At 40.6% G+C, this 18455-nt stretch overlaps 2 protein-coding genes across 2 annotated transcripts; both read right to left on the minus strand.

The window, feature by feature from the left end:
* Positions 1-15756: 15756 nt before the first annotated feature.
* Positions 15757-16542, minus strand: LOC149374789 (uncharacterized). The gene has a single exon (XM_089591666.1). The coding sequence runs from the start codon at positions 16540-16542 to the stop codon at positions 15757-15759; it is 786 nt and encodes a 261-aa protein (XP_089447792.1).
* A 54-nt stretch (positions 16543-16596) lies between these two features.
* LOC149374790 (uncharacterized) lies at positions 16597-17834 on the minus strand. Its single transcript, XM_089591671.1, has 2 exons — positions 17805-17834; positions 16597-17253 (listed from the first exon to the last, which is right to left on the minus strand). The coding sequence occupies exons 1-2, from the start codon at positions 17832-17834 to the stop codon at positions 16597-16599; spliced, it is 687 nt and encodes a 228-aa protein (XP_089447797.1).
* Between the last annotated feature and the right edge of the window lie 621 nt (positions 17835-18455).

The following is an 18455-nucleotide window of genomic DNA, read 5'->3' on the forward strand; positions in this document are numbered from 1 at the left end:
ATATTGTTAAGGGCAAACTCTGAAATTGAAGCTATTAATTCGGATTAAACGTTTTATTGTCTTATTAGTTGCACTTAGATAATCTGGTTATAAGATTAAGAACAGTTACCATACTTTTACTTAGTTTGCTACTGTAAGTAGACAAGCGGTATACATTGATATTTTCAAATTTCGATTTATACGTTATACTTTGTTTATTTTATTTATTTTTCTTTTTCTTTAATGTACATTCGTACTGACTGCTGTCCATCAACCTAGGTAGTATGTTCAACATCAAATTAGTATTACAAACATTAACTATATAGAATTTATATACTCGCGCGATAGCAATCAACTTGAGTATTTTGTAACCAATAGCGTACGTACGATGGTCTTGCGTGACCACCAATCATAGCGCTCCACGTGTAAGGTACTTTGGCTGCTCACGACTGCTCGCCTGTGAGCATTAAGTCAGTCCGCACCGATCGCTCGTCCAATGAACTACAGTGTGGTCACTGTGTACATCAACCAAGTAGACATTTTCTCAAGTGAATCATTTTAGATAAAAAAAAAAAATGTCTCGTTTAATTTACTCGCGTGACTCAAACAACATTATTTTTAGTTAATTATATTAGTAAAATGACTGTTCTTCAACTTTGTTCAATATCCTTAAACTAGCGCACATAAAACATAATTTTGTTTTTTACCACAGTTTTTCAATTTTTCCTCATCGAGTGTTGTAATTTTTGCTGTTAATATAATTTATCATTTTGTTATATATAAAATGGTGTGAGTGTTAATCTTTCAATGAACCCAAGCAATTAGCTCCCACTCATTTCCCTTGCAACCCGTAAATCAAATCATACAGTCCACAATTATTGGGTTTTCAGTCCCATACACATATAATGATAAGACAACTGCAAATTTCCACACAATCCAGAACGCTTCGTAGTCGCTTTATTCATTTATAGTAATTAAAATAGCACAAGCTCCAATTCCCAAACAACCCGAAGCGCTTTCTGGTTCCTTTATTTATTGATAATAATTAAAATGGCACAAGCGCCAATCCCCACACAACCGGAAGTGCTTAATAGATCCCTTATTTATTTATAGTAATTAAAGTAGCACAAGGGCCAATCCCCACACAATCCAGGACGCTTACTAGTGTCTTTTTTTACAACTCGAAGCACTTAGCGGTTTCTTTATTTACTTAAAATAATTCAAATAGCACAAGCGCTGATACTCACACAACTCGGTTCCCTTACTAGTCCCTTCATGTACTTAAAATAAACAAAGTGATAAAAAAAGCGCCAATTCCTTCACAACTTAGGACGCTTACTGGTTGCTTTAATTATTTATAATAAGCATAACAATAAGACAAGTGCTAATCCGCACGCAACCCGAGACGCTGCCTGGTCCCTTTATTTATTAATAATAATTAGAATAGCACAAGCGCCAATCTCCGGACAACCCAGTGCGCTTACTAATTCATTTATTGACTTGAAATAAATAAAGAAATAAAAAAAGCGCAAATGCCTTTACAACCAACCACGCTTACTGGTCCCTTTGAGTACTCAAAATAAACAAAGTAAAAAAAAAAAGCGCCAATCCCTTTACAACCCAGGACGCTTACTGGTGTCTTTAATTTCTAAAAATGAATGGAGTAATTAGACGAGTGTCTATCCCTACACAACCTGAAGCACTTACTGCTTCCTTCATTTACTTACAATAATTAAAATAGCACGAGCGCCAATCCTCACACAACCCCGTGCACATACTGGTCACGGAAAGCGCAAATTCCTTCATAACCCAGGACGCTTACTGGTCCCTTTGTTTATTTATAATATTTAGAATAGCACAAGCGAAAATTTCCTTACGACCCGGAGCGCTCACTGGTCTCTTCAATTACTTAAAATAAATGAAGTTATAAGACAAGAACTAATACCTACACCACCTGTTGCACCTACTAGTCCCTTTATTAATGAATAATAATTAAAATAGCACAAGCGGGGATTCTCACACGACCTGGTGCGCTTACTAGTCCCTTTATTTACTTTAAATGACTAAACTTATAAGACAAGCGCCAATTCCTACACAACCTGGTGCGCTTGCTGGTCCTTTTATTTATTTATATCAATTAAATTAGCACAAGCACTTATCTCTACCCGAAGCGTTTACTGGTTCCTTTATTTACGTATAATAATTGAAATAGTACAAGCGCCAATCCCCACAAAACTAGGTGCGCTTACTTGTTTCTTTATGTACCTAAAATAAACAAAGTAATGAAAAAAGCGCCAATCCCTTTACAACCCAAGACGCTTACTGGTTTCTTTGTTAATTTAATACAGTTAAAATAGCACAAGTTTCAATCTTCAGACAACCTGGGATGCTTAATGGTCTCCTCAATAGTTAATAATAATTAAAATAGCACAAGTACCAATCTCTGGAAAACCTAGGACGCTGACTGGTCCCCTTATGTACTTAGAAAAAATTAAAGAGAAAGACAAGCACCAATCCCTGCACCACCTGTTACGTCTACTGGTCCCTTTATTTATTAAACATAATTAAAATAGCACAAGCAGGGATTCTCACGTGACCAGGTGCGCTTACTAGTCCCTTTAATTACTTTAAACAAATAAACTTAAAAGCCTAGTGCCGATTCCTACACAACCTGGTGCGCTTGCTGTTCCATTTATTTATTTATATCAATTAAATTAGCACAAGCGCTTATCTCTACACAACCTGAAGCACTTACTGGTTCCTTAATTTACTTATAATAATTGGAATAGTCCAAGTGCCAATCCCCAAACAACCCGAAGCGCCCACTGGTCCCATTGTTTATTTATACTAATTGAAATAGCACAAGCGCCAATCTCCACGCATCCGAGGACAATTACTAGTTGCTTTAATGATTTATAATAACCATAACGATTAGACGAAAGCTAATCCCCGCACAACCCGGGACGCTACCCGGTCCGTTTATCTATTTATAACAATTTAAATAGCACAAGCGAGAATTTCCACACGATCCAGACGCTTAGTGGTCGATTTAATTATTTATAATAAATGAATTGATAGGACAAGCGCCAATCCCCACACAATCCAAAACGCTTACTAGTCTCTTTAGTTACTTAAAATAAAAAGTTCCAAGACAAGCGTGTGTATCTTTTGACGTTATTTATTTTAAGTAAATAAAGGGACTAAAAAGCGCACCAGGTTGTGTGGGGATTGGCACTTGTCTTATCATTATATTTACTATAAATTATTAAAGACCAAAAAAGCGTCTTGGGTTGTGTGGAGATTTCTGCTTGTCTTATTACTTTTTTTATTTTAAGGAAATAAAGAGACTAGTAAGCGTTCTGTGTTGTGTCAAGATTGGCACTTGTGCTATTTTAATTATTATAAATAAATAAAGTGACCAGTAAGCGCACCAGGTTGTGTGGGAATCGGCGCTTGTCTTATCATTATATTTATTATCAATGTATGGAGCGACTAGTAAGCGTCCTAAATTGTGTGGAGATTGGCGCTTGTGCTATTTTAATTATCATAAACGATTAAAGCGACCAGTAGGCGCCCTGGGTTGTGTCGGAATTGGCGCTTGTGCTGATCTAATTATTATTTTTAAAAAAAGGGACCAGTAAACGTTTTGGTTTGTGTGGGAATCGGCGCTTGTGCTATTTTCATTATTATAACTAAAAGAAGGGACCAGTAAGCGTCTCAAGTTGTGTTGAGATTGGCACTTTAGCTATTTTATTCATTAAAATAAATAAAGAGACCAGTAAGTGAACCGAGTTGAGTGGGGATTGGTGCTTTTTCTCTTTAAAATATAATGAATAAATTATGAGACCAGTAAGCGTCCCAGCTTGTGTGTGGTTTAGCGCTTGTGCTATTTTAATTAATATAAATGTATAAAGGGACAAGTTGTCGCACTGGGTTGTGTGGGGATTAGTGCTTGTCTTATTAGTTTATTTATTTGAAGTGAAAAAAAGGACCGGTAAACATCCCAGGTTGTGTGGGGATTGATGCTTGTGCTATTTCAATTATTGTAAATAAATTAAGGGACTAGTAATCGTCCCGGGTTGTGTTGGGTTTAGCGCTTGTGATATTTTGATTAAAATTAATGATTTAAGGGACCAGTAAAAGCACTGAGTTGTGTGGGAATTGGCGCTTGTCTCATTAATATATTTACTATGCGGACTGTCTATGTGCAACATCAGTAACATTATACTGATGTAAATAGAAAATTTAGTTTATGAGATTTAAAATCTCTCGCTTTAGGATATTCTCTTACCTATAAGGGCCAATCATTAGCGTGCACGCGTATATTAATACACCAATATACTCTGTTTATACTTACCTTTGTCCAGCAGCTTGCTGCTGCTGCGGTTATCGTCAGTCGGCCTCAAACGCCCTTTTCGGTAAGTCGCTTTGCGCTCGTGTTTATAATTTTCACGTGTGTCGTTTTTACATAAGATTTTTGTAACGAAAAACGATTCAAATTTTCGATTGACACGTAATTTCTCCGCCTGACTCATAAATTAGTTCTTCCTTTTTATATCTTGCAAGTAAGCAAGCATTATGACTTGTTAAAGTATAATTAAATAGAGAGATTGTTGTTGTATAATAAACGGCTAAAGTGTTTAAAAGTGTGTTGTGGATTTATTATTGTGTCCTTTTATTTACATCCATTTCACGCTCCCCCAAATCCAGCGTGCGATATACATTATATAGTCCACTATCTTACTGAGTTCAATTTCGAACATGCTCCTTCGAGCCGGATGTGGGGAGGTGAAATATTGGTGTAGGACATTTTCCTTTTGTGTGAGACACGTGGTCATTTTATCGGCCATCTTGGCTTCTTTTTGCGTTCTTCTCGGGCGACGAGGCTGACGCGGTCAACGTGCCGGTGCGTAGTCCGTACGCACATACACACACATGTAGCCATATTTCTTTCTCTCTTTTCTTTGTTCGTTTGTCGTCGGGTGCGAGCGAGTCCATTGTTTATATAGGGGACTCACTACTGCTCGTACTTTGGTCATCGTCAGCGTGTGCTGCTGCCTGCCTCTGCAGGCTATTGTGACAACACCGCTGCTACTGCTCGTGCTTTGGTCGTCGTCAGCGTGTGCTGCTGCCAACTTATACAGGCTATTGAGTCAGCACCGCTGCTGTCAAGTCCTGCAGGTCTTTTGAACTCAACATAACTACGAATACTTGGTCCTGTTTACACGGTTTGTAAAATTGTATAATTGTGGTATGTAATATCAGTTCCTTATAGTTTTTCGTTTTTTTGTTTACCGATTGACTTGAATATATTTTTGCGAACTTAACTTTATGTAAGCACTTGTAAAAATTAAGAAAACTACCGTCGTTTATCGTTATTGTTGAATTAGTTAGCTTTTGTCTGACTCAAATTTGGCTACGGTGCGCGGTTTGTATTTATTTATTGAATGTTCATTAATTGAATTGAAATTTACCTTATCAAAATGGATAACCTTTATGAGGTACAAGTTAAACTGTTTAACAAAATTAAAGGTTCCTTTACAAACTTTAAGACACTTGGCCAGATCAAAATGACGAGGGGTCAGGCTGACTCTAGGCTTCAACAACTCAAAGATACTTTTGAACAGTTTAAATCTACTTATAATGATATTATGAATATAAAACCTTTACCCACAACTTATGATTATTTTAAAAATAAGTGCTATGAAGTGGTGGAGGATACTTTTTATTCAGTTCAGGGTGATTTTAACGATTTTTTCAATTCGCTTAATGATCATTCGAATCCAACAGGCACCTTACCACCTGCCAATGCCAATGATAGTTTGTTTCTAGTTTCTCTTCTTTACCTTCAAAAGACTTGCCATCCTTTGATGGTGATTTCACTAGTTGGGAGAATTTTCGCGATGTTTATAGGGCTATAGTCCAAAGGAAGCAAGAATTACCAGCTATTATTAAATATCAACATCTTAGGGCGCATCTATAGGGTGAAGCTTCAGACCTCATTAAAAATATACCCTTGTCTGAAGAGAGTTATATACAGGCCTAGGATACCATTACCCGGTATTATGATAATAAACGTCGTCTCAATAATACGTATACAACTACTATTCTCAGTTGTCAAGCTATAAGAGGCAGTTCTTGCTCTGAAATAAAGCGCATATCTAAGGAGATGGTAAGTTCTGTTGATTTCTTGATATCTTTAGAGAGAGCAGTAGGAGATGCTGAAATATTTATCGCTCTTGTAGTTAGTAGACTTGATTTTCAAATGAACAAGGGTTGGCAAAACATGTTAGGTAGTAGCAGTGATCCTCCTAGTTTAGTTCAACTACGAGACTTTATTTTGGCACAAATCATTACAATAAAATCGTTTTCTTGTAAACCTGTAAATAAGATTGTAAATATTCGCGCAACTACTCCTTTTAAAAATATGGGATCTTCTAGTGGCAAGCCTATATCTGGTGTTACTGCACATCAGACAGTTGTTTCAGATTTTATTGTTTGCCAATTCTGTAATCAAAAACATCATCTTGTCTCTTGTGATTCATTTAAATAACAGGATTGAAGCGATAAATGGAAATTTCTGAAGTCCCATCGTCTTTGTGTTAATTGTTTTGGTCCTCACCTTAGTCAGAAGTGCTCTGTTAATAACAAGTGCTTACACTGCAACCAAAAGCATCACATTTTTATGCACAGAGGGGATAAGTCCAGTTTTACATCTGTCTCTGCTAAAAATAAGCAAACAAAATCTGTAAATAACTTGACGAACTCTTTTACTGTACAAAACCAAGCTCAGAGTTCTTCAGAGTCTAGTGTGAATGTACAGTCATGTAGTAGTAATAAAATCGTCTCACCCAAGGTGCTTCTAGCTACTGCTCGTGTTTACGTGTATGCCACTGATGGATCTCGCATATTGGTACGAGATCTCATTGATCAGTGCTCACAGAGTTGTCTTATTACTAAATCTTTCTGTGATATGATGCATTTGAAATCGAGATCAGTAAGTACGACTCTGTCAGGAGTGGGTGGACTGATTTCCATGGACGCTAGTAAATCAGTTGCTTTCAAAGTTAGGCCTCACATTGAGTCTGGTTTTGAGCACCTTGTTGATGCGTTAGTCGTGCCAAAAATTTCTTCCTACGAACCACCTCTAGGTAGTCGTTTGGCAAATTTAGATTATGGGAAGGACGTAATTCTAGCAGATCCAGAATTTTACAGTTTAGATAAAATTGATATTTTGTTAGATGCATCTGTCCATGCAATTATTATCGGTCAGGAAGTTCGCAAATTAGCCCCTGACTACCCAACTGCCTCTGCTTCGCAAATTGGTTGGTTGTTATCAGGTCAGATGCCCTTTGGTTCAGGATCCAACTCGTCACAAAAATCACTAGTTATGGTTAATGTTGAGGAAACTCAGCTTAATGAGTTAGTTTAGCAATTTTTGATTATTGAGGAACCTCTCAAGCCTCCAAAAATTTTGAGTAAAGACGAAATAGCCTGTGATGAGATTTTCATCAATTCACACTCTCGAGATTCAACCGGCAGGTATGTTGCATTGCTTCCTTTCAAGGTTAATCCTAAAACTCTTCCTGAACTACAAAGACAATCGTACCAATCAGCGTTGGCAGTTTTTCACCATTTAGAACGGAGGTTTGTGAGAGATAAGTCTCTACATGATGCTTATTCAGTATTCATGTCCGATTATATATCTTTGGGCCATATGAAGGAATTACTGGTTGAAAAATTAGCAGCTTGTTATCTACCTCATCATGGAGTTTTTAAAAACAACAAGTTTTGCGAGTAGTTTTTAATGGATCAGCTTCTTGTAATTCTAGTTTCTCGATCAATTCCATTTTACACTCTGAAGAGAATTTGTTGCTTAGCTTATTTGATATTATTATCAGATGGAGATTTTACCAATTCGTCTTTACTACTGACATTGAGAAAATGTTCCGACAAGTTTTGGTAGCTCCTGAAGATCATGAGTATCAGGTTATTTTATGACTAGAGCTATGTGCTGCAGAATTGTTATCCACAGTAGTTAGTCATTTCGTTGATGTTAATTCATTGAAAGAAGTACTAGTTTACATGTCGTCCGATTCTAGGAATGTACTATATTGGCTCAATGGACTTCCTTCCAAATGGCCAGTTTTCATAGCTAATAGGTGTTCGAAAATTCATGAAGTAACTCCATGTGATAAGTGGCATTATATCACGTCAAAGCAAAATCCAGCTGATGTAGCTTCTAGAGGTGTTCTTCCGGGCCAATTGCTGAATTAAATATTATGGTTTCAGGGCCCTAAGATTCTTCATGAATTGCATCCTAACTATCCAGAGTTTGAAGTAGAAATGATTGCTCCAACCTCTATAAATGTAAATAGTTCAATGCCTTCTATAAATAGCCTTATAAATAATTCTGAGTCCTTTTATATGACTCTAATAACTCGTTGTTCCAAGTGGGAACGGTTGCTAAGAGTAACAGCATATTGCCTTTGTTTTACTTACCGTTGTTTACATAAAGTTAAACAAAAGAATTCATATTTACATATAGCTGGAGATCTTAAGCCCCCTTTACAGGCTAGTTTGCAGTTTATTGACTTGTATTTTTTTATTGAAGCTGACTCGATTCACCTTTCAACATCAGAAATTGATTGTGCTAGACTGTGTCTAGTTTATCAGCATTAACAATGTCACTTTTCCGCTGAGTTTAAGGTACTAACTCAAAATCAAGATCGTAGTTTAGAAGATGGCTTATCACTACTTCGATCTAGCCGTTTGCTTAATCTTACGCCGTTTATAAACTGCGGATTGATAAGGGTTGGGGGTAGATTGAGTAGAGCCCTACTTGATGATGATGCTAAACATCCCTTGATACTAACAGATAGAGATCAGTTGACATTTATGCTTATTGACTATTATTATCGATTAACTTTACATGGTGGAGTGCAGTTGACGATTATTACACTCTGTCAAACGTACTAGATTGTAAGTGGTAGACGGACTGTAAGAGCTGAGATTACTCGTTGCATCACTTGTAAAAGATACAAGTCCAAACCACAAACTCAGTTAATGGGAGAATTGCCTTGTTCTCGTGTTACTCAGAGCCCTTCTTTTCAAAAATCAGGGATCGATTATGCTGGCCCCTCTCCAATACGCTTGTCAAAACACAAGGGTAAAGGAACTTTTAAGGGTTACATTGAAGTTTTCATCTGCATGTCAACTCGTGCAGTACATCTTGAAGTTTTGGAGGATTATACAAAGGAGGCCTTTATAGCTGCCTTTTACAGATTTATTTCTTGACGTGGCCACTGCACTGATTTATTCAGTGATCATGGCACGAATTTTATCCGTGCTGATACTGAGTTGAAAAGAATGTTGGTAGAACGTAGTCGTGACCCTAATATTGCCTACAAATTAGGTAAATCAGGTACACAGTGGCACTTTATTCCTGCTTCTGCTCCACATTTTAGGGGTTTATGGGAATCAGCAGTCAGATCTGCTAAACATCATTTGAAGCGTGTAGTCGGCGATCAGATTTTGACAGTAGTTGAATTTTCTACTTTATTGTGTAGAATAGAGGCATGCCTCAACTCTCGACCCTTGGCTTGCCTTAATGATGATTCCTCTGAGCTTGATCCTCTTACCCCTGCTTATTTTTTGATCATGACGTCTTCATTTCTTGTGCCAGAGCCCGATATTTTTTCTGAAAAGGTATCGCCACTTAAACGCTGGAAGCTAGTGACACAATCTCTCCAAGTCTTCTGGAAAAGGTGGTCACTTGAATACCTTTCCAGTTTACAAAGTCGTTGCAAGTGGTTGAATCCTCAACGCTCGGTTAAGCCTGGTGATCTCGTGCTTATAAAAAACGAGTCTTTTCCATTTGGTAAATGGCCTTTAGGCATGGTTGTTGAAGTCCATAAGGATGCCAAATCTCTCGTCAGAGTCGCCAAGATTAGAACCGTTTCATTTAGTTTTGTAAGGCCAATACACAAACTAATATTATTGTGTATCGTATCTAAACTTGAGTCAGGACACAATAATAATTAGTCTTATTTAGATTAATTTATTTTCTTTAATTTACTATTATGATTATTAAATTTCATATCTAAAAGTTACAAAATTTGCGAAAATATATATAAAATTATCAGTAATTTGTTTATTAGTTTTTTTTTAATTTTATTTTTCGAATTATTTGCTATTGTACGTGGAAAGCGTTCCACTGCTTTAAACACATGGTACTTAATTGTATGTTATTCCATCTGCCTGTCCATCAACCTTGGGACTATGTAAAACATTAGTATTACTGATTGTTACCGGCTGAATGTCATTATATCAACAAAAAAAAACTTTCATTATTTAGAATTTTTGTAAGTGAAATGCGATCCACCCTTTTGTCCTTCTAAGACTTGTTATTGATATACATTCGTTACACTTCTGTCTATTAACCTTGGGACTATGTGCAACATCAGTAACATTATACTGATGTAAATAGAAAATTTAGTTTTTAAGATTTGAAATCTCGCGCTTTAGGATATTTTCTTTTCTATAAGGGCCGATCATGAGCGTGCACGCGTCATTAATACACCAATAGACTCTGCTTATACTTACCTTTGTCCAGCAGCTTGCTGCTGCTGCGGTTATCGTCAGTCAGCCTCAAACGCCCTTTTTGGTGAGTCGCTTTGCGCTCGTGTTTATAATTTTCACGTGTATCGTTTTTATGTAAGATTTCTGTAACGAAAAACGATTCACATTTTTGATTGACACGTAATTTCTTCATCTGACTCATAAATTAGTTCTTCATTATTTCATTTTGCAAGTAAGCAAGCATTATGACTTGTTGAAGTATAATTAAATAGAGAGACTGTTTTTTTATAATAAACGGCTAAAGTGTTTAAAAGTGTGTTGTGCATTTATTATTGCGTCCTTTTATTTACATCCATTTCTCGCTCCCCCAAATCCGGCGTGCGATATAAATTATACAGTCCACTATCTTACTGAGTTCAATTTCGAACAACTATAAATAATAAAAGTGACCAGTAAGCACCAATTCCCAAACAACCCGGGATATTACTATTATTATAACAAATAGAATGATAAGACAAGCATGAATTCTACACAACCCCGGACGACTACTAGTCTCTTTATTTACACAAAATAAGTGCAGTAATAAAACAAGCGCCAATCCCCACACAACCTGAGACGCTGACTGGCCGCTTGAATTATTTATAATAAATAAATTTATAAGACAAGAACCAGTCCCCACACAACTCAGGATGCTTACTAGTCGCTCTAACTATTTAAAATTAAAATAATGATAAGATAAGCATCGATTCAACACGACCCTGGACGCCTACTAGTCCCTTAATATACTTAAAATAGATTAAGTAATAACACAAGCGCCAAACCCTATACAACCCGGGACACTTACTGGTCCTTTTGTTTATTAATGATAATGAGAATAGCGGACGAGCCACTACCCACACAACACAGGAAGCTTACTCGTCGCGTTAATTTTTTGACATGAATTAAATAGCAAGAGAGCCAATCTTCATACAACCCAAGACACTAACTGGTCTTATTATTTATTTATAATAATTTAAATAGCACAAGTGCCAATCTTTACACAACCACAGACGCTTACTGGTCCTTTTTTTGTAATTCAAATGAATAAAGTAATAAGACAAGCGCCAATTCCTACACAACCCGAGACGCCTACTGACCACTTAAATTATTTATGATAAATAAATTGATAAGACAAGAACGAATCCCCACACAACCCAGGATGCTTACTAGTGGCTTTAACTATTTAAAATTAATATAATGATAAGACAAGCATCAATTAAACTCGACCCCAGACGCCTACTGGTTCCTTTATATACTTAAAATAAATAAAGTAATAAGACACGCGCCAAACCCTACACAACCCGGGACGCTTACTGGTCCATTTTTTTATTTATGATAATTAGAATAGCGGAAGCGCCACTTCCCACACAACACAGGAAGCTTACTGGTCGCGTTAATTTTTTGACATGAATTAAATAGCACGAGCGCCAATCTTTATATAACCCAAGACGCTAACTGGTCTCTTGATTTATTCATAATAATTAAAATAGCACAAGAGCCAATCTTCACACAACCCGGGACGTTTACTGACGCTTTAATTATTTATAATAATTATTATAGCACAAGCGCCCATTCCCAATAAACCCGGTAAGCTCACTGCTCCCTTTATTTATTTATAATAAATCAAATAGCACAAGAGGCAATCTTTACACAACCAAAGATGCTAACTGGTCCCTTCATTTATTTATATCAATTGAAATAGCACAAGCGCCAATTCCTACACAACCCGGGACGTTTACTGGTCGCTTTAGTGATTTATAATAATTAACATAGCACAAACGCCCATCCAAACACAACCTGGGACGCTTATTGGTCTCTTTGTCTGCTTAAGATAAATAAAGTAATGAGACAAGCGTGTGTGTCTTATGACTTTATTTATTTTAAGTAAATAAAGGGACTAGAAAGCGCACCACGTTGTGTGGGTATTGCAGCTTGTATTATTACTTTATTTATTTTAATTAAATAAAGGGACTAGTAAGCGTCCTGGGTTGCGTGGAAATCGGCGCATGTGCTTTTTTTATTATTATAAAATAATTAAAGCGACCAGTAGGCGTCCCAGGTTATGTGAAATTTGGAGCTTATCTTATAACTTTATTCATCTTAAGTAAATAAAGGGACCAGTAAGCATCTAGAGTTGTGTGGGGATTAGCGGTTGTGCTGTTCTTTTTATTATTAATAAATAAAGGGACCAGTAAACGTCCTGGGTTGTGTGTGGAATCAATGCTTGCGCTATTATAATTATTATAAATAATTAAAGCTACCAGTAAGCGTCTCGGATTGTGTGGAGATTAGCGCTTGTGCTATTTTATTTATTAAAATAAATAAAGAGACCAGTAAGCGCACCAGGTTGTACGAGGAGTGGTGCTTGTCTCATTAATTTATTTATCATAAATAATTAGAGCAACCAGTAAATGCCCATCCCTACACAACTCGGGACGCTTACTGGTCTGTTTATTGATGTTCAGTTTTGAAAATCTTTATTGAATATGATTTAGTACCTAGTACAGAGTTTCAGACAATTATGTCACTTCTGTAGATGTGATCTCTCTCAGCTTTTTCTTCCTTGGGTCCTCGATCGTCAGTCCGTCAGCCCGCACGCGGCTCGGCCGCTCCGCAGGAGCACTACTTGCGCAGAACGAAGGAGGGCGCGCGTGCCGTCTCCTTGTCGGACATTGATCGCAGGAAACGAGCTGAACATTCCGCCCGCATCGCTCCTGGAGCGACATACTGGTCGCTGCCCGCTAAGGCGGGTCGGCCTTCTTGACCATCAAGGGGTGGCGTTGGTGGACCGGGGTTCGCTACGGGGAGTAAGGCCAGTTTGACAATCGGTCGCACGTACTCGCCAGTCGCTATCTTCACGGTGACCGCGTGCACCAATCCATCACGACCAGGCTGGGCGCGAATGATGCGACCTAGCGGTCAACGACCGCTCGATTGGAGAAGGGTGGCGTCTAGTAGGATGACGAAGTCGCTGACGGCAAAACTTCGGCGAGCAACGGTCCACTTCGGCCTCTACTGGAGTGTATTAAGGTACTCTCGGCTCCAGCGTGACCAGAACTGAGCTGGAATGGCTCTCACGATGTCCCGATGCGAGAGAGAGTCCAAGTTCTCAGTGGGAGGCCTGGGCTGGATGATGGAATCGAGTGGGGCTCCAACAAGGAAGTGGCCTGCTGTAAGTACCTCAAGGTTGGAAGTCGGAAGGATCGCTGGAGAGCGGTGTCAAGGGCCTTCCGTTGAGCACCATCTTAATCCCAACTAGTATGGTGGAGAATTCCTCGTAGGTCAGGTGACGGGAGCTCATTACGCATCGGAGGTGGACTTTGACCGACTTGACGGCGGCTTCCTAGAGTCCGCCGAAATGTAGAGCTCTAGGGGGGATGAAGTTCCAACACGGAAAAAACTTTTGAACGTACAGAGCCCAGTTCCGCAGGCTAGAGAAGTTCAAATCGCTTTGAACTTCTACTGCACAAGTGTACAGGCCGCCTTGACTCGAAGATCGAGTCACACGAGTTCAAAACAGCGTTCAACTGAGACTGCACAACTATGCGCGCCGCGTAGCCTGTAGTTTGGGCTTGTACAGTACGGCATAGCATTGAACTGCAGAAGGGGGGGGGTACGTGAGCCCGACGGTTGTGCTCTCACAGCACAATGTCCAGGCTCAGCGAGCTCAGTGCTTCTCCGAGCTCTCTCTCACCGAATTTTGAGCTATCAGCAGACAACTTTTGGGCTTCAATGAATACAGCCGTTTATTATACAGACCGTGAACAGGTAAATAAGTTAAAACTTATATTTTATATACATACATGCCTGTGAATAATTTCATGAAACTTATTTAACTTTTATGTAACTCATTAATTTAGTATAAAATGTTTAGGGTTAATTATAACATTTTGACCGTTTTTTGGGGTACATATGCCCCCCGCTGGGTCCCTTTGCCCCCTCATGACGAGGTTGAGTTGGCTAAATATTCCTTAGGGTCCTACGAACACATTACAAACAGTTTTATCAAAATCGGTGCTGTTCCGCAACTTTTCCACGTATTCCGGCTTATTGACTGTACTATCAGTTGAACGCTGTTTTGAACTCGTGTGACTCGATCTTCGAGTCCAGGCGGTCTGTACACTTGTGCAGTAGGAGTTCAAAGCGATTTGAACTTCTCCAGCCTGCGTAACTGGGCTCTGTACGTTCAAAAGTTTTTTCCGTGAAGAAATACCTTGCGAAGCGAGAGAGCCGGCAACGAGGTCCCAGTCGATCTCCACAATTTGTAACGCTTCTTGCAGCTCCAGATCAGCGTGGCAAAAGCAAGTGGCATTATTGCTCCAGAGTTTAGAGGGTCGACCGCGACGACCGGTGAACCGAGTGAGAGCGCCCAGGAAGGCGGCTGTGGAGAGATCACTGACGAGCTCGAGGTGTAGGGCCTTTGTCGTCATGGACACGAAGACGGCGATGTAACCCTTCGTAGTGCGTATGCCTCGTCCTTTTGACGCAAGTACTGAAAAAGGCCCGGCGTAGTCAACACCCGTGTGGCCAAAAGCGCAGGAAGGTGTGACTCGTGAAGTTGGTAAGGGGGCCATCATCTGGGTCGCGGAGCAAGCCTGGAGTCGGGAGCATACGACGCACCACCGCAATTGAGCCTTGATTCTGCGTGGGCCACCAAGAATCCATGCACGCTTGGCCACGTAGGCGCTGGTGATCCTGTATTCACCGTGAAGAGCTCGAGTATGGGCCCAAGAAAGGACCAGCGAGGCGAGCGATGATGCTCCGCTAGGGATCGGTGGATGCCGCTCTTTGTAAGGTAGCGAGGAGAAACCCAGCCGCCCGCCGACGCGCAGAACGCCGTTGCCCGGCCGCCAGCTTTGAGCGAGCGAGGAGGATGTGGCAGCGGACATAACCATCCGCGGCCTAGAGTCTAGAGTACAGGACAGCAGCCATCGCGTGGCGGCTGGTATCGGAAAATACGTGCAGGTGAATGTCCACTGACGCAACCGTTCCGATCCAACGAGGTAGGTATAGACCGGAGATGGCTTGGAGCTCGGTGGCAAAGGCAGTCCACCTTTGAATTATGGACGACGGAGCAGACTCGTCCCAGTCCAGGTTGGCTTGCCATAAGTCTTGCAGCAGGAGTTTGGCGTTCAGCACGATCGGCGCAAGCCAACCTTATGGATCAAACAGGCCCGCGAGCGCTGCGAGCATGGTCCTCTTGGTGGTTTGGTGCTGGATGAGGGGAGGTGTTAGCAGGAAGCAATCTGACGGTGGGTCCCAGCTCACACCGAGCTCACTGACGAGACCTTCAGCGCTAAGCTGACACCAAGTGGGCCGCAGGCGCACGTCGTCGGGGAGGTCGTCCAGCAGCTCGGGCACATTGGCTACCCACTTGCGCAGAGGAAACCCGCCGGCTTGCAGAAGTTCGATTAGCTGGTCACGAATATGTCGGGCCGTGGCGATGTCGTCGGCACCGGAGAGTATGTCGTCGACGTAGCGGTCGTTCATCACCACGGGAACTGCCTCGGGCCAACGGTGTCCTTCGTCCTCGCACAGCTGCTGCACAGTGCGTAAGGAGAGGTACGGTGAGCACGAAGCACCGTAGGTGACTGTTAACAGCTGGTAGTGCGTGGGCGGTTGGTTTGAATCAGGGCTCCACCAGATACGCTGTAGGTCGACGTCACGCTTGTCAATCCAAATCTGACGAAACATCATGCGGACGTCGCTGCAGAAGGCGATTTGGTGTCGTCGCCAGCGTAGGAGCACGCTGGGAAGCGCGGTCTGCAGCCTAGGGCCCACGAAGAGGACGTCGTTTAAGCTGTAGCCGCTCCATGTCGGTTTCGAGGCGTTGAACATGACGCGAAGCCTGCGGCCCTTATCGCTGCTCTGCCAGATGCCAGAGTTGCTCATGTGGCCCAGAGCGATGTACTCTGCCATAAATTGCACATACTCAGCACCCATCGCTGGGGTCCGCTGGAGGCGACGATGCAACGAGTGAAGGGCGGCCGTGGCACTCTACAGGCTGTTGCCGAGCAGTCGCGCACTGTCGATCTTCAATGGCAGACGAATGACATAGCGGCCATCCGAAGCACGATGGTGATCGAGGAAGATGCGCTCGCACTCAATGTCCTCTGGAGCGCTGTGGCTGACTTGCGGTACTTCCTCGAACTCCCAAAGGCGCTGCAGCAGCGCAGCCAGCTCGCGATGCCAAGACGGTGCTCCGTCCATGTGCAGTATTGAGCCAACAGTAAAAGCTGCCGGCTGCAGGCCAGGAGCACGGCCGACGAGGGTCCAGCCGAATATCGTGTGCTGACCGATAATGTCGCCCCGCCGGACGGATTCCGCCCTTAATATGCGGCTGTAGACGTTGGCACCGAGGAGCAGGTCCACACGACTAGGTGTACCGAATGCGGGGTCGGCCAGAGGCTGAAGATCAAGCCACTGCTCGGCCACAGATGGGTGCAGAGGAGCGGACGGCGATACAAGCCCGAGCTGAGGTAAGCAGAGTGCCGCCAAGGTGATCGGCGGCGCATCTCTACTCAGGTCGATGTGCAGATGGGCCCGAGTTCTCGAGCGGATGACAGACTCACCTCCTACTCCAGAAATGCTCGCATTGGTGTGCTCCAGCGTGGTGTTGAGCCGTCGCGCCAGGTTCGCAGAGACGATCGTGACCTCAGAACACGCATCGAGGAGGGCTCAGACTGTCGCGCGCCGGCTAACAATTTTCTGAGCGATTTCTGTTCCCCTATTGAAAAAAATCACGTGGTTTCACCACGTGGAAAAACCATGCAATAAGCCACGTGGTCTTAAATCATAAATCACGTGGTTTTGTTTCAAATTAACACAGGGTTCTTAAAACGACGTGGTTTTACTAAACCTATGGGGTTTTTTGAAAACCATGTGGTATTTTTAGACAAAACCACGTGGTTTATGATATAAAACTACGTGGTTTACCACATGGTTTTTCTACGTGGTATAACCACGTGTTTTTTTTCTATAGAATCTTTAACTTAAGATTCCACTCAAGAGGCATCAAGGAATGCTTTTAGTCTAGATAATGACCTTTATATTTTTTCTGTACATTAATTGACTAAATAACTTACTAACGTACTAGAAAGCTACGTATACTTTCTTATTATAAACTCCGATTATTGCGCAAGGATACGTTTTTTTAATCTACGTAATAGAAATATCAAGCGATTGTTCACGAAATGTTTGAGTACAAACTCTTCAACTTTTTTAATATCCGTCATTGTATGATCCACTGGAGGGTCTCTTTAGTTATACAACTTGATTTCATGGATCCTGTTCTCGCAATTTTATAATAGATGCTAAGGCATAAGAGTCTACACGACTATTGAGACATACTATTAACGTATGATTTATACTTTAATACGTATGTATAATAAAGGATAGAAAGAATAGTATACAGTAAAAAATTCTGGATGGCAAAAAACATCAAAAGTATTATTTATTACATAAAACATAATTATGTCTTATCAATAACATTTTACAACAACTATACCTTGAAGATCATGATAATTATTATTTTAACAGTAATAATAAACACTAATAAATAATAATAATGTCTTAAGTGAGAGAGTAAGCTTTTCAACTAACGTATGCCCAGGAAAAAATAATTCATAAGAACTTATATAAGATCTTAGGTAAGATCTTATGTCAATTCTTACATACAAACTTAAATGAGCTTTTCTTTATTATTAATGAAATGAAAAACAAATAAACACTTGGAAGAAACTAATGCCTTTTTACCAAAATCTCCAAAAGCAGAAGAAAAAGCCAGTTTATTAAAAGAATAACTGACTTAGACTGCCAAAAAAAACAATATAATTTGATACATTTAATTAGTTAAA

The sequence above is a fragment of the Copidosoma floridanum genome, unplaced genomic scaffold (genome assembly GCF_036245765.1).
Source record: "Copidosoma floridanum isolate Cflo_tuat_1 unplaced genomic scaffold, Cflo_Japanese_pri ptg000013l, whole genome shotgun sequence".
Taxonomy (NCBI): Eukaryota; Metazoa; Arthropoda; class Insecta; order Hymenoptera; family Encyrtidae; genus Copidosoma; species Copidosoma floridanum.